We start from the raw sequence: 13,714 nt of genomic DNA, 5'->3' as shown, positions 1-13,714 counted from the left end.
TTTTGGCCTTCACACACTTTATGCCCTGTTTGTTTCTAAATGACGGAATGTTCGAGATTCCCCGTTATTTTCTATGACGCAGGATCATCGCCCATTACCCACAATTCCCATCAGAGAATTTTTGGAGTATGGATGCAGCCTACTGCTCACTCTAGACAAGCGTGAATGTTATATAGGCATTTTAATGGAATGTTGTTTTCCCAGTTTTATGGTGCATTCCTGAGCGCAGGGTTTACCTACCAGCTGCATGTGGATGTTATACGTCATGTCAGATGCTAGAGGACAATTCTTTTCTGCTCTGACACTCGTATTCTCATCCCCATTCATTATCATTGTACAATTCACATGAACAGGCTGCACATTTTGATGTATGTTTTGTGATAGTGGCAGAAAGACTGGAAAAATTATTTTACAAAAAATCTGCAATAATAAATATGCAAGACTATTATGCTGTTCAAGCACCACTAACTATAATACTATAGTATGGTCAGATGAAAGCAAAATTGAACTTTTTGGCAGTCATTCTACACACCATGTTTGGAGAAGAAATGGCACTGCCCACCACCCCAAGAACACCATACCAACAGTTAAGTTTGGGGGTGGAAGCATCATGGTTTGGGGCTGCTTTTTAGCAAGGGGTACTGGCAGACTTCATATTATTGAAGGCAGAATGAATGGAGAATTCTGGATAAAAATCTGCTGCCAACTACCAGAAAGCTGAAAATGAAAAGAGGGTGTACATTTCAGCAAGACACACTATACCTACTTTTTCTGGTTTGTCTGAATTGTTGTTTTCGGATTTGTTTTTTTTGTTTTTCGGATTTGTTAATGTTTGCTAATTTTCCTCCTTCCTGGTGTCTCCATCCTCAGCATTCTCCTACTGATATACCCCATGTCCCTCCTCTGCACATGTCCAAACCATCTCAATCACACCTCCTCACCTTGTCTTCAAAACGTCCTACATGCTCTGTCCCTCTAATAAACTCATTTCTGATCTTGTATATTATCGTCACTCCCAACGGAAACCTCAACATCTTCAGCTCTGCTACCTCCAGCTCCACCTCCTGTCTTTTACTCAGTGCCACTGTCTCCTAAACCATACAACATCTCAGGTCTCACCACAGTCCTATAAACTTTCCCTTTCACTCTCACAGATACTCTTCTATCACAAATCACTCTTCTCCACCCACTTCACCCTGCCTGCACTCTTTTCTTTACTTCTCTAACACACTCTCCATTACTTTGCACTGTTGACCCCAGGTACCTGAACTCCTCCACCTTCTCCACCTCTTCTCCCTGCAACTGCAACCGATCATTGCCAATGATTAAGTTCACATTTTACACAGTGGCTCAGCATGTTTGGAATTGGGGTTTTGATGTAATAAATGATGTATAGTAGGTTCTGTTACAGAGTGTACAGCATATTTAAAAACCAGTAAAAACACTGATACTGTGTGAAGTAAATGTGTAATAATTCTTTTTGCAGGTGTTTTTCTATTATTATTTATTGTGAAGGTTTTGAAGCTTCTATTCCCAACATTGTTTACCTTCAGGGTTTATGGTGCAGTGAATGTGGAAGGTAAGAACAAGTCCTGTTTAATTTTTCATAGTGAAGATGCTTATGGACTAAATGATTCTCTTACAGTCTCATTTACAAAAGGAGTTCTAATTGTTTTATTTCAAGCTTCACTGAACATATTTAATCAGGAAGCCAAAAGGAAAAATTTCTAAATCACCCTGTACAAAAACATGATCTTGTGTTGCAGTTTTTTACTGAAATATTTGTACTTCACTCTTAATCACTCTTAATAATGTTTGTGTTTTTCTCATATCATAGAACGAGCTGCACTGATCTGTGTGACTGTGTTCCTCATTATCTTAAGTGTGATGAATATTTCATTTTTTTCAACTCTAAATCAGACATCAGGTATTTATTACTTCTTAATTACTCATTAGAATTTATCCTGATCCTTTTGCTGAGGTTTAAAAAAAATACAATCTGCAGTATTTTGATTATAAATGATTGTGGAAAGCTTGTTAGAAAAGGGAAGGAATGGGAGGCAGATGATCGATTCACAACACCACTGGCTTTATTCAGGAAGGTGATAGTTTGCAAGCAGGCAAGGAGGAGATTGTGAGCTGCAGTAACAGTCAAGTTCTGTGGGATCGGACAGTGATCCAATCAATAATGATAACTTCAGGAGATCATTGACCTCTAAAGAAACTGTATAAATGGACATTCGGTGTAACCCAGATGAGGATGGGTTCCCTTTTGAGTCTGGTTCCTCTTAAGGTTCCTTCCTCATGCCATCTCAGGGAGTTTTTACTTCACCACAGTCACCACTGGTTCACTCATTAGGCACAAATTTAAATTGAAAGGAACAAATTTATAGACACCAAACCTTTTTAATTAACTTCATTTTTTCACAAAAAGATTTCTGTGCAACTTCATACCTCTTTATCTTTATAAAGCTGCTTTGAGACGTGTCCATTGTTAAAAGTGCTGTACAAATAATAATGAATAGAATCATTGATAAAACTGAACTGAATGTACGTTTGCTGTGACTGAGGCAGAATTTAGAGATTCATTAATTATTTGAAATAAATTCAGACTGTGGATTTATGAATATTTTTATATTTATTCTGAGACTGAGACTCATGACTGAGTGTTGAAAGGCCACAGCTCAAAGCCATTCATTTTACTCTCAAACCTTTTTATGAAGGTAGGTGCCTCAGATATAGAGGTTTGGAGAAACACCACCCAGTGACCTTTATTTCAAGAAAACACAAATCCGCTAAAACTCTGACACCAGAAACAGAGTGATCCTCACTGTAAAACTCGCTTAAAAAATAGAATTCACTGGTTGCAGAAAGCCATTGCCTTCATCACTAATTTCCCCACTGCAAAGCAAAATCTGTGATCATGGTGAGCGTTGACTGAACTGAACTCTCTTCTGCCTCTCAGACATGCAGACTGCAGAAATTGTGTTCATTCCCATGTTTAGGTAGTTTGGTATCCCTCTTATACTGTTATTTCCAATGTTCAAACATCCCAGACCTTCAATGTGATTTGAAACTGTTGGTCCACACTATACACGTATTGTCTAATATCAATTCTGTCACATCAGTGCCTGTCATTTTTCTTCATCACATCGTCTGAACTAATATTATTTATCATTCTTAAAGATATTAATCAGAAGGTAGGCAGATATAATATATAATGATAATGAGGCGTATTAAAATGGTTTACGGAGCTGGAAATTTGGTGTCCATGTGCATAAGTGTGAATGTGATGCTGAAAGGATCACTGATATAAACTAATATCACTATTCATCATGTAATTGCATTACAGAGTCACTGTATCCTGTGGTTGTGTTCCTGATTGGTTCAGTGCTGATTGTTTTTGTGAACGCTGCCGCATTATTAGTGGAGCTGATCCTAAAAGCACGTGAGTCTGTAAAATTCATATTAATAATAATAAAACAAAATGCATCAAATACAACAAATATTAGAGTGAAATTACTGCCAGACAAATTGTTATAATTACAAAAGTGTTATTGAAATGAGTTCATCTAATAATTTATGGTGCTACAATGTCTTTTATTTATTATAAACAGGAACTGGTCAGCGTACAGTGGATTTGCGACTTATTCTAATACCAACTGAATGCGTCTTTGCTGTGTGCGTGTTTGCTGTACAGATATCTGTTTACTGTAAGTATAATCTCCAGACATGACACAGAATACAGTAAAACCCTGTTGTACGAGCAACTAATAGTACGAGCAAACAGAGATACGAGCAAACTTGCTCGAGTTTTACGAGCAAATTTCGAAGGCACGAGCAAACCCACGCTGCAGGGAAGCATCAGTCGCGTAGTTGATGACGCATCACTCGGTCGGTCTCGTTGTTCAGTGCAGCAAAAACATAACTTTTTTAGTGTTATATTTTTATTTCACTAGAAATCATGAAAAATGTCTCCCAGGAAAATCAGTGAGGGTGCTGGGAAAAAGAAATAAGAATTAGAAATAGAATTACAATTAAAACCAAGAATGTTTGGACCTATGAGCAATTTTCAAGAATGAATTATGCTCATCCAACGGGGTTTTACTGAATGATCTGATGTTTAGCAGGTCTGTTTACTTTTTTTGGCATTTTACTGTTGCTTTAGTAACAGAAATAAAATAGTTATTTAATTATTGTAAAACATAAAAAATATGTTTTTATTATCAGTAATTTCAGAAGCTTCAAGCTTTATAAAAAAATTATTTTTTGTTCTTTAACATGAATGAAACGGGAAAGGGGCATCACATGAGCATAAGATCAGGACCATGAAGCGATGAAAGAAGATGGTCAGGTCTGACTAATAAGGCGGCTGGGTGTGGCTTACAGGGGTACAAAAAATGGCCCTGACATTCATTATAGAAAGAGCAGGCAGAGGCAGTGTGATGCTTTAGGTGATGTTCTACTAGGAAACCTTTGGTCCTGACATTCATGTTTCTGTTATTTTATCGCCTGTTTATCACCTACCGCCTGCCTACACATGCAGATGAAGTTACACCCCTTTTGTTGTGGGTCCCGTATTGGGAGATAATACAGAAAGTACCTCTGTAACACTACATGCTGATATATTGCACTTTTACCTGCTATCGTGTTGCGTATTCACCGAAGCGAACACAAAGTGATGTCTTTGTGTACTCTGTTCAAATGGCCAATACCAAATATTTTTAGAAGAGCTGGAGACTTTTGTCTCACATCTGCTCCAGAGACAAATCTCCAGCCAATCCTGCTCATTAATACAAGACCCATCTAAATACAATACCCTAAACTTCAATGCTGGCCACAAACCATATGCGTTTTTATGCGTTTGACACCAGAATTGGACCGTGACTGCTACTAAGGAATGTTTATGCATTTCACCTTCACCCAAAATGCTGCACTCATCGCATCATATTGACCTATATTTTGATAAAGTGATTCTGATTACAACCTGAATCCACCAAAGCATATTGTGTACCCTCTTGAATAGGCTTGCTCATCAGGGACAAACTTACTTATAAAGAACATATTCACTTTTAATCACCACATTATCTGTGTAAAGACAATGTTCATTGTTAAAAGCACAATAAAAATAAAAATGTATAAATGAATGATTTGATACTCATTAGTATTTGGTTTGTATCAGTTTGGTGCATCAGGGATCTTTACCAGTCCTGAAAATGTTCAGCTTTCCTGCAACACCAACAGATTAACCCAGGCTGTATTCAGGGAAGCATTAAAAGGGGACTTGAGCCCTGTTTCTGTGGAGCTGGGTTGGATGTAGGGCAGAAAGAAGAAGAAGAGCAAGGGGAAAGATGTGAAAAAGAGAGATGGGGGAGGGGGGGGAGGGACTTGGAGATGTGGAATTTTCTCAGCTGAGTTACATTAAGACATACAAATGATCAATTTTATTTAATATTAATTATATTTAGCATGTCCCCCATCAAAATTCTCTTTCATCAATATTATATATATATATATGTTTTTCCTTCATTAGTATGATAAAATTGATACAATATAAATATATTACATTTGGATTAAAGTCTCTGACTGTAACATTTGTTCCCATCACACAGGCATGTAGAAAAAAAGCATCTTAACCCAAACATGACCATGACCTCCAGAATCTGGCTCCTGTTTTTGAGCTCTAAGGATCTTAGCATGTAAGACGCTTCCCAAATGCTTTGATTCTACACTTATTTTTATATATATATACACAGTACAAAGTGTTAATGTACACAACTGTTGTCTAAATAACATTAAAACTCATGATGTTCAGCCGTATACAGTCTCTTAATGCACTAATAATAATAGTTAATAAAGTATTTTTCATCTTATTACATTAAACTCATCATGTATTTACCTGTTAATCAGATATTTTTCCTCAGAAATGAACCTTTCAAACTTTTTAAAGCAGAAATGTTCCATTCTGAAGCAGATCCTCATTTCATACATAAAATCAAACACAACAAAATTAAACACAACCCCAGAAGATATCAAAAGCACATGTACCTTGATTCTTTACCACCTGACCTGCTAGAGCTCCATCTTTCATCACCTGAGTGACTGAAATCCCCACAGCACCCTCTAGTGTGAGGTGATTATACTGCACAACCCTGAGCATAAAAAGGTCTCACATCTGACTGAAAAATGTTAATGAGAAAGAACTTCTTTAATGTGTAAAACAATCCCAAACAATCATGCTTCCACCACCATGCTTCACAGTTGGGTTAATGTATTATTCTGGTGCCTGAAGGTCACCTTTGGGTTTTTTATCTCTGGGCATTAAATGGTCTTGGACTGTTTATGCTGAGACGCTTATTCCAATCCACAAACCTTCTTAATGTAATATAATAAATTTCAGCTAGTGTGGAGACGGCCTTATAACCCCTTTCCTGATCAATCTCTTCAGATCACTTCTCTGAGGTTGTGGTTGGTTTCATGTTTTCTTGCCATAATGTAGAAACATTATGAGTGTTTCAGAAAAACAAACTGCCAGAGTCTGCTTTTATAGACATACTTACACTTTCTGATCATAAACAAACCTTCTTTAACCACACAGTTTATTTCTCCTACACTGTTTGTAATAGAAATGTGGATTTAATTTGAAGTGTGGATTGAGATCTGGTGTGTTATTTGTTTTGTTTTCAGACACAGGGGCACAGAATTGTTATTTAGGTGGGGGGGGTTTTTTGGATGATGATTTCTGGATTTCTGGGAAACTGCATTGGTACAAATATGAACACAAATACTAATAGAAAATCTAATATAAAGATCCAGGAAGAGCAATGTTGTCTATTTATTTAGAGTTTAGTTTTATATACAGTGTACACATGTAAAAAATAATATTTTCACTGAATATTGAATCTAAAGATGATTTTCTGTATCTTTGTTAAGAATAAATATAATTCTGTATGAGAGCAGAAAAGTTTCTTTCATTTTTTTTTGTTCTCCTTCAGAGGTTTTTCTTAATTTTTATTCTTTTTAAGATTGTACATTAATATTATTTATTTATTGTAATTATATTATTTATTTTATCTAAAACAACACTACCAGAGCACAACCTGGTAAAAGACTGATAGAAATCATCTAAACTGGTCAGAACACCTGTGCTGATTTCTGTCGACCATCAAAAGCTCCTACAATGAACATGTGAACATCAGTGCTGGATCATGAAGCAGTGTTAGAAGGTGGTTTGGGGTCACTTACCTTGGGAGCCAGCAGATCTTGTGTGATGCACTGAGTGATGTTCTACTAGGAAACTTCAGGTCCTGGTGTACATTACAGAACATACAGGATCTGCTGTGAACATCTTGGTACCAGATACATTCATTGCTGATAAAACTCATTGCTGATTTTATCCATAAGATACACACAACATCTAAATCTGTAATAATATACGTCTTTTACATTAAATACCGCTCACGCTGATACTGCCCTGACACACATCATTTCTCCCATCAGACCGTTAAAGAAAAATCTTAACGTGGATTAATGTGATGAGTTTTTAAAAGTCCAAACTCAGTAAACACATTAATAATAACACACACTATGTACAGACACGAATCCCGAACACCAACAATTAACATGTTTAATGACACGTTATTCTTCTATAGAAAACTGTTGATCTTCAGTTTCATGTGGTTTAATGAGATTAGACCAAACTGCTGCTCTGTACAGAATCTGCTTTATTATTTATGTTTTTGCTGAGTTTGTTTTAGAAAAATAAGAGTTTTAAAATGTCTTTAAAATTCTCAGACACAAACCCAGAAGATACCAAAGAACATGTATCCTCAATCTTTCATTTCTGTGGGGAAAAGTGACATGTCCCTGTTGGTCTCACACACACACACACACACACACACACACACACACACACACACTCTCTCTCTCTCTCTCTCTCTCTCTCTCTCTCTTTCACACACACACACACACACACACACACACACACACACACACACACACACACACACACACTCTCTCTCTCTCTCTCTCTCTCTCTCTCTCTCTCTCTCTCTCTCTCTCTCTCTCTCTCTCTCTTTCACACACACACACACACACACACACACACACACACACACACACACACACACACACACACACACAGTATTTTACCTCAGTCCTCCATTACTCTGTTCTGAGGTGATTTGCGTGCGCGCGCATAGCGGTTTCTCACACACGGAAACATTTCCACTCATTTTAATCTCCTGACGGTGATTCACACTGCACATAACAAACACAAACATATATTCATATTTTTACACTTTATACTTGTCTTTTGTTTTATTTTTTTCTAGCTTTGTTTCATATAAAAACTCACCTGTGTTCAGGTGCTTGCCGGCGTTCAGAGAGTCAAGTCAAGTCAAGTCAAGTCAAGTTTATTTGTATAGCGCTTTTCACAACAGACATCGTCTCAAAGCAGCTTTACAGAAAACAACAGTGAAGGTGAATGGTGTGCGTTTGTCCCTGATGAGCAGCCGTGGCGACAGTGGCAAGGAAAAACTCCCTTAGATGATATGAGGAAGAAACCTTGAGAGGAACCAGACTCAAAGGGGAACCCATCCTCATATGGGTGACATCAAAAGTTTGGTCATAAATCTTTCAACAATACAGAACAATTTGTGATCATCATAGATCCAGCATCAGCTTCTCCATGCCAGGGCCTTTAAACACTCGGCATCTACTTCTCCATGATCATCCATAGGTCCATAATCTTCACGAGGTGGGACGTGACTGGAGCTGGCCAAACCTCAGGAAGCCTCGGGATGGGGAGAGAAAGAGAAGCAGTGGAGAGGAATTAGCGTAGCTGCTGTTCATGATATTAACAGCACAAGTTGATAATGTGCATGTGATCAGATGTTCTGGAGCACAAGGTTATGATGTGATGTGTGTGATGTGTGTTATGTGTAGGCTTTGCTAAAAAGATATGTTTTTAATCTGCACTTAAACTGGGAGAGTGTATCTGAACCCCGAACACTGTCAGGAAGACTATTCCAGAGTTTAGGAGCTAAATGTGAAAATGCTCTACCGCCTTTAGTGGACTTTGCTATTCTAGGAACTACTAGAAGCCCAGAGTTTTGAGATCTCAGGGAGCGTGACGGATTGTAGCGTGTTAAAAGACTGGATAGATACATTGGAGCCAAACCATTTAGTGCTTTATAAGTGAGTAGCAGTAGTTTGTAGTCTATTCGAAACTTAATAGGAAGCCAATGTAGGGACGATAAGATTGGGGTTATATGATCGTATTTTCTTGACCTAGTAAGAACTCTTGCTGCGGCATTCTGAACTAACTGAAGCTTGTTTATTAATGATGCAGGACATCCACCTAGTAATGCATTACAGTAGTCTATTCTAGAGGTCATAAACGCATGGACGAGCTTCTCTGCATCAGATATAGATAACATATTTCTTAGCTTAGAAATATTTCTAAGGTGAAAGAAGGCTGTTTTTGTAACTTGATTGATGTGATTTTTGAAAGATAAGTTGCTGTCTAAAATAACTCCCAGGTCTTTTACCGTTGAACTAATAGTTACAGAACAACTGTCTAAATGCAGGCTGAGATGCCGGAGCTTCTGTGTACTATTTTTTGGGCCGATGAGCAAAATCTCCGTTTTATCAGAATTTAATAGCAGAAAGTTATGGGTCATCCAATCTCTTATTTCTTCAACACACTCAGTTATGCGAGCTAATTGAGCTGTATCGCCTGGTTTGGATGAAATATATAGCTGGGTATCATCAGCATAACAATGGAAGCTAATTCCATGCCTTCTAATAATATTTCCTAATGGAAGCATGTATATTGTAAAAAGCAGGGGTCCCAGAACTGACCCTTGTGGCACGCCATAATTTACTAGCATTATCCTGGATAGCTCTCCATTTAAATCTACGAAATGGTAACGATTGGACAGGTAGGATTTAAACCAGCTTAATGCCTGTCCCTGAATACCGATGTAATTCTGTAAGCGATCGAGGAGAAGATCATGATCTATAGTGTCGAACGCAGCACTAAGATCTAGTAAAACTAATAGGGAGATGTAGCCTTGGTCTGAAGCTAAAAACAGGTCGTTAGTGATTTTAACTAGAGCAGTTTCTGTGCTATGATGGGGCCTAAAACCTGACTGAAACTCTTCAAAAATATTGTTCTCCTGCAAGTGGTTACATAACTGGGCAGCGACAATCTTTTCTAAAATCTTAGACATAAATGGGAGATTTGAAATTGGTCTGTAATTCGATAGCGTGCTTGGATCCAGATTAGGTTTTTTAATGAGGGGCTTAATAACTGCTAACTTGAGGGATTTAGGGACATGACCTAACGATAGTGAGGAGTTAATAATATTTAAAAGAGGCTCACCAGCTGTATATAACACTTCCTTCAGTAGTTTAGTGGGAATTGGATCTAACTGACATGTTGTTGATTTAGCTTTCATAATAGCATCATACAGCTCTTCCTGTCCTATACATGTAAAACAGTGTAGTTGTGGGGTTGTAAGTACGATTGTGTCGGGAGATGCTGTCAGAGGTTGAACTGCCACAATTGTTTTTCTAATGTTATCTATTTTTTCAGTGAAGAAATTCATAAAGTCTTCACTACTAAACTGTGATGGAACACATTTTTCAGATCCCTGATTTGTTGTTAATTTAGCGACTGTACTGAAAAGGAACCTGGGGTTGTTTTTGTTACTTTCTATGAGTTTGCTCAGGTGTTTAGCTCTAGCAGCTTTTAGCGCCTGTCTGTAGCTAAGCATACTGTCTTTATACGCAATTCTAAATACCTCCAATTTAGTTTTCCTCCATTTTCTCTCCAGATTACGTGCTGTTCTCTTTAGGGCATGCGTATGACTATTATACCAAGGTGCAGGTGCTTGTTCTCGAACCTTTTTTAACCGGATGGGGGCAACAGTGTCTAAAGTGCTAGTGAGGATAAGGTCTATGTTGTTCGCCATCTCATCAAGATGATCAGCAGTTATGGGTTTAATGTGAAACTGAGATAAATCAGGCAGGTTATTTATGAATCTGTCCTTAGTGGTTGGAATAATAGTCCTACCAAGTCGATACCGTGGTGAAACACGGGTAATCTGCTCTACCGGTAGTGTGTACAGTAGGAGATAATGGTCTGTGATGTCATCACTCTGGGGTAAAATATCTATATCAGTGACGTCTGCTCCGTGGGATATTATTAAGTCTAGTGTGTGGTTAAAACGGTGGGTTGGTCTGGTGACGTTTTGTTTAACTCCAAAAGAGTTTAGTAAATCGACAAATGATAATCCTAGGGCATCGTTTTCATCATCTACATGAATATTAAAATCTCCTACAAGCAGCACTTTATCAAAGCTGATCAAGAGGTCTGAGAGAAAACAAGCAAACTCATGAAGAAAATCAGCGTAGGGTCCTGGGGGTCTGTACACGGTGACCAGAGTGAGTTTTCTATGCATGTCTGAAAGTGCAACTTTAAGAACGAGCACTTCAAATGATTTAAAGCTGAATCCTAATTTCTGACTAACATTAAGAGAAGCACTATAAATGGTTCCTACACCTCCCCCACGACCAGTCTGACGGGGCTCATGCTTATAAACATATCCTGACGGTGTCGACTCGTTTAGACCCATATAATCACCTGGTTTAATCCAGGTCTCAGTGAGACAGAGTGCTGAGAGATTATTATCTGTGATCATCTTATTTACAATCAGTGCTTTGGGTGCAAGTGATCTAATGTTTAAAAGACCGAACTTTAGAACTTTGTTGTGTTTGTTTATCTGGCATTTTTCAGTTTTAACTGCAATAAGATTATTTCTGGATCTTGTCTATGTAATTCTTGGTTTTACTACCCGAGGAATAGATACGGTTTCTATAAACTGGGCTGTGTGTGAACTTGTAACTATAGAGAATTTGTTGTTAGTCACGTGATGTAGAAAGTGAAAGTACAGTATTCCCGTTACAGACATGGAGGCTGCTGTACTGCTCTGGTTTCATCTGCTGCTGTCGGTGATCTTCTGTAATGGTAATGTTAACCATGATTGTGTTTATTAGTGTTATTAGTTTTATGGAGCTGAAAGACAATAAATGATCTGATCTTCATGGGTTTAAAAAAGAGCTTTAAATATTGAGAATTTTAAATAATTGAGGAACTTGAACTAATATTTCAAGAAGTCATGAAGAAAATAGATTTCTAATCGATAAATCATTAAATCCAACACAGGAATGTATTGTAAAAAAAAAAAAAAAAACACCCCATTACAGGGTGTAGTTCAGTTCAGACTGCTTTGGACTGAAACTAAAATGCTCAGAAAGTTTCTAGAACTAAATCTAGAAATACTGAGAGAAATCTGAGAGAAATCTCTCTCTCTCTCTCTCTCTCTCTCTCTCTCTCTCTCTCTCTCTCTCTCTCTCTCTCTCTCTCTCTCTGTACTGAAGCACATTACATTCACAAAGAGAAAAAAATCACAGAAAGGATCTCATAATTATGACTAACTATCTGTTAGATTTTTATCATGCCCAAACTAAACTTCATTCTTGGAGAGGTTTTCCATATGATCTACGGAGCTTGTGGTGTCTTTTCTGATATCAGGGAAGAATCACACAGCACACAGAATGGAGCAAATGTTCTTCGGTTTATTGCAGGCAACAGACAAGTATCTATACACACTGGAAAGAAATCCTGACATACAGTATGTGTGAAATCTATTTGTAGGTGTTGGAAAGGAGCTTCAGGAAAAGTAAGCGCAGTATGTTGTACAGGTCGATGTACGTTAGTTTTGGCACAAGTCAAACACGAATCCAACACTAGCTTTACATTGTTTAGAAGCTCAATACTTGATGTCCTCCTCAGTGGGCTGACTTTGGAGTATTTTTAGGTCAATATCTGGTATATTTGAGATATGTGACATCATCGAGATCTCAGGGTTTGTGTGTTTTGTGTCCAAATCTACTGGTTGTTTTGCTGCTTCCTGAGCTACTTTATCCGCTAACGTGATTCCCTGAATTTCCTCTGAATCTCCTGCGGCATGTCCTTTAACCTTCACTATGGCAGGGACAGCCATTTGAACAGCTTTTAAAAGGTCGTCTATGAGATTAAAATGTGCTTTGGGCTTTCCATCAGCTGTTTCAAAGTCTCTTTGCTTCCATGTTTCAGCAAAATCATGCACAACACCATAAGCAGACTTAGAATCAGTGTATATAGTCACTACTTTACCTTCAGACAACTGACATGCTCTTGTAAGTGCCACCAACTCTGCAGCTGTGTGCAGATGTGTATGGTAATGGTTTAGCTTCAACTATTACATCAGGTAATCTTACAACCGCATATCCACATAAATACACACCAGAAGGTTTTAAACATGAACATCTACATATAGGCAATCCCCCTCTTCCAGGGCCGTGTCTAAAAGACCAGATCTCTTCAATGTGTTTAAGGAGATCATGTGTGTCGTCAAATCCATCTAAATATATAAAGTCTAGCAGATCACGCAGCACTACTAAAGCTGAATGCGGCTGAGAAGAGGCTTAATGGTGAAGTTTTCTGTCTTCAAGAGTGTGGTTTTATAACCAGATCTACGTTGTGCTGTCATATGTTGTGTGTTGAGGTTGTGTAAAATAGCTGTTAGCTGATGTGAGGTGTTCAGTATCAAAGGATGTGACAGCATCGTTTTCTCAGCATCCTGGACCATCCCCGCAGCCGTAC

The 13,714-nt window shown here is 38.0% G+C and overlaps 1 protein-coding gene and 1 long non-coding RNA gene across 2 annotated transcripts in view; one reads left to right on the top strand and one right to left on the bottom strand.

Annotated features, from left to right (window-relative positions):
- The window catches only part of LOC310734376, a 159,544-nt gene that overhangs the window by 121,022 nt on the left and 24,808 nt on the right, over positions 1 to 13,714 (bottom strand). The window contains exon 2 of the long non-coding RNA XR_014536028.1: positions 7,246 to 7,307. This is a non-coding gene — a long non-coding RNA (uncharacterized lncRNA). The remainder of the gene's footprint in view (positions 1 to 7,245; positions 7,308 to 13,714) is intronic.
- LOC310734355 (uncharacterized protein) overlaps positions 1 to 13,714 on the top strand; it is a 198,600-nt gene that overhangs the window by 164,967 nt on the left and 19,919 nt on the right. Inside the window, exons 31-32 of the mRNA XM_083556263.1 lie at positions 1,487 to 1,579; positions 1,838 to 1,927. Coding sequence (XP_083412389.1) covers positions 1,487 to 1,579; positions 1,838 to 1,927 — 183 coding nt within the window. The remainder of the gene's footprint in view (positions 1 to 1,486; positions 1,580 to 1,837; positions 1,928 to 13,714) is intronic.

Source organism: Silurus aristotelis, assembly GCF_946808225.1.
Source record: "Silurus aristotelis genome assembly, chromosome: 12".
NCBI lineage: Eukaryota > Metazoa > Chordata > Actinopteri > Siluriformes > Siluridae > Silurus > Silurus aristotelis.
Note: the sequence above shows the minus strand (reverse complement) of the source record. Positions and strands in the feature narration are given on the sequence as shown.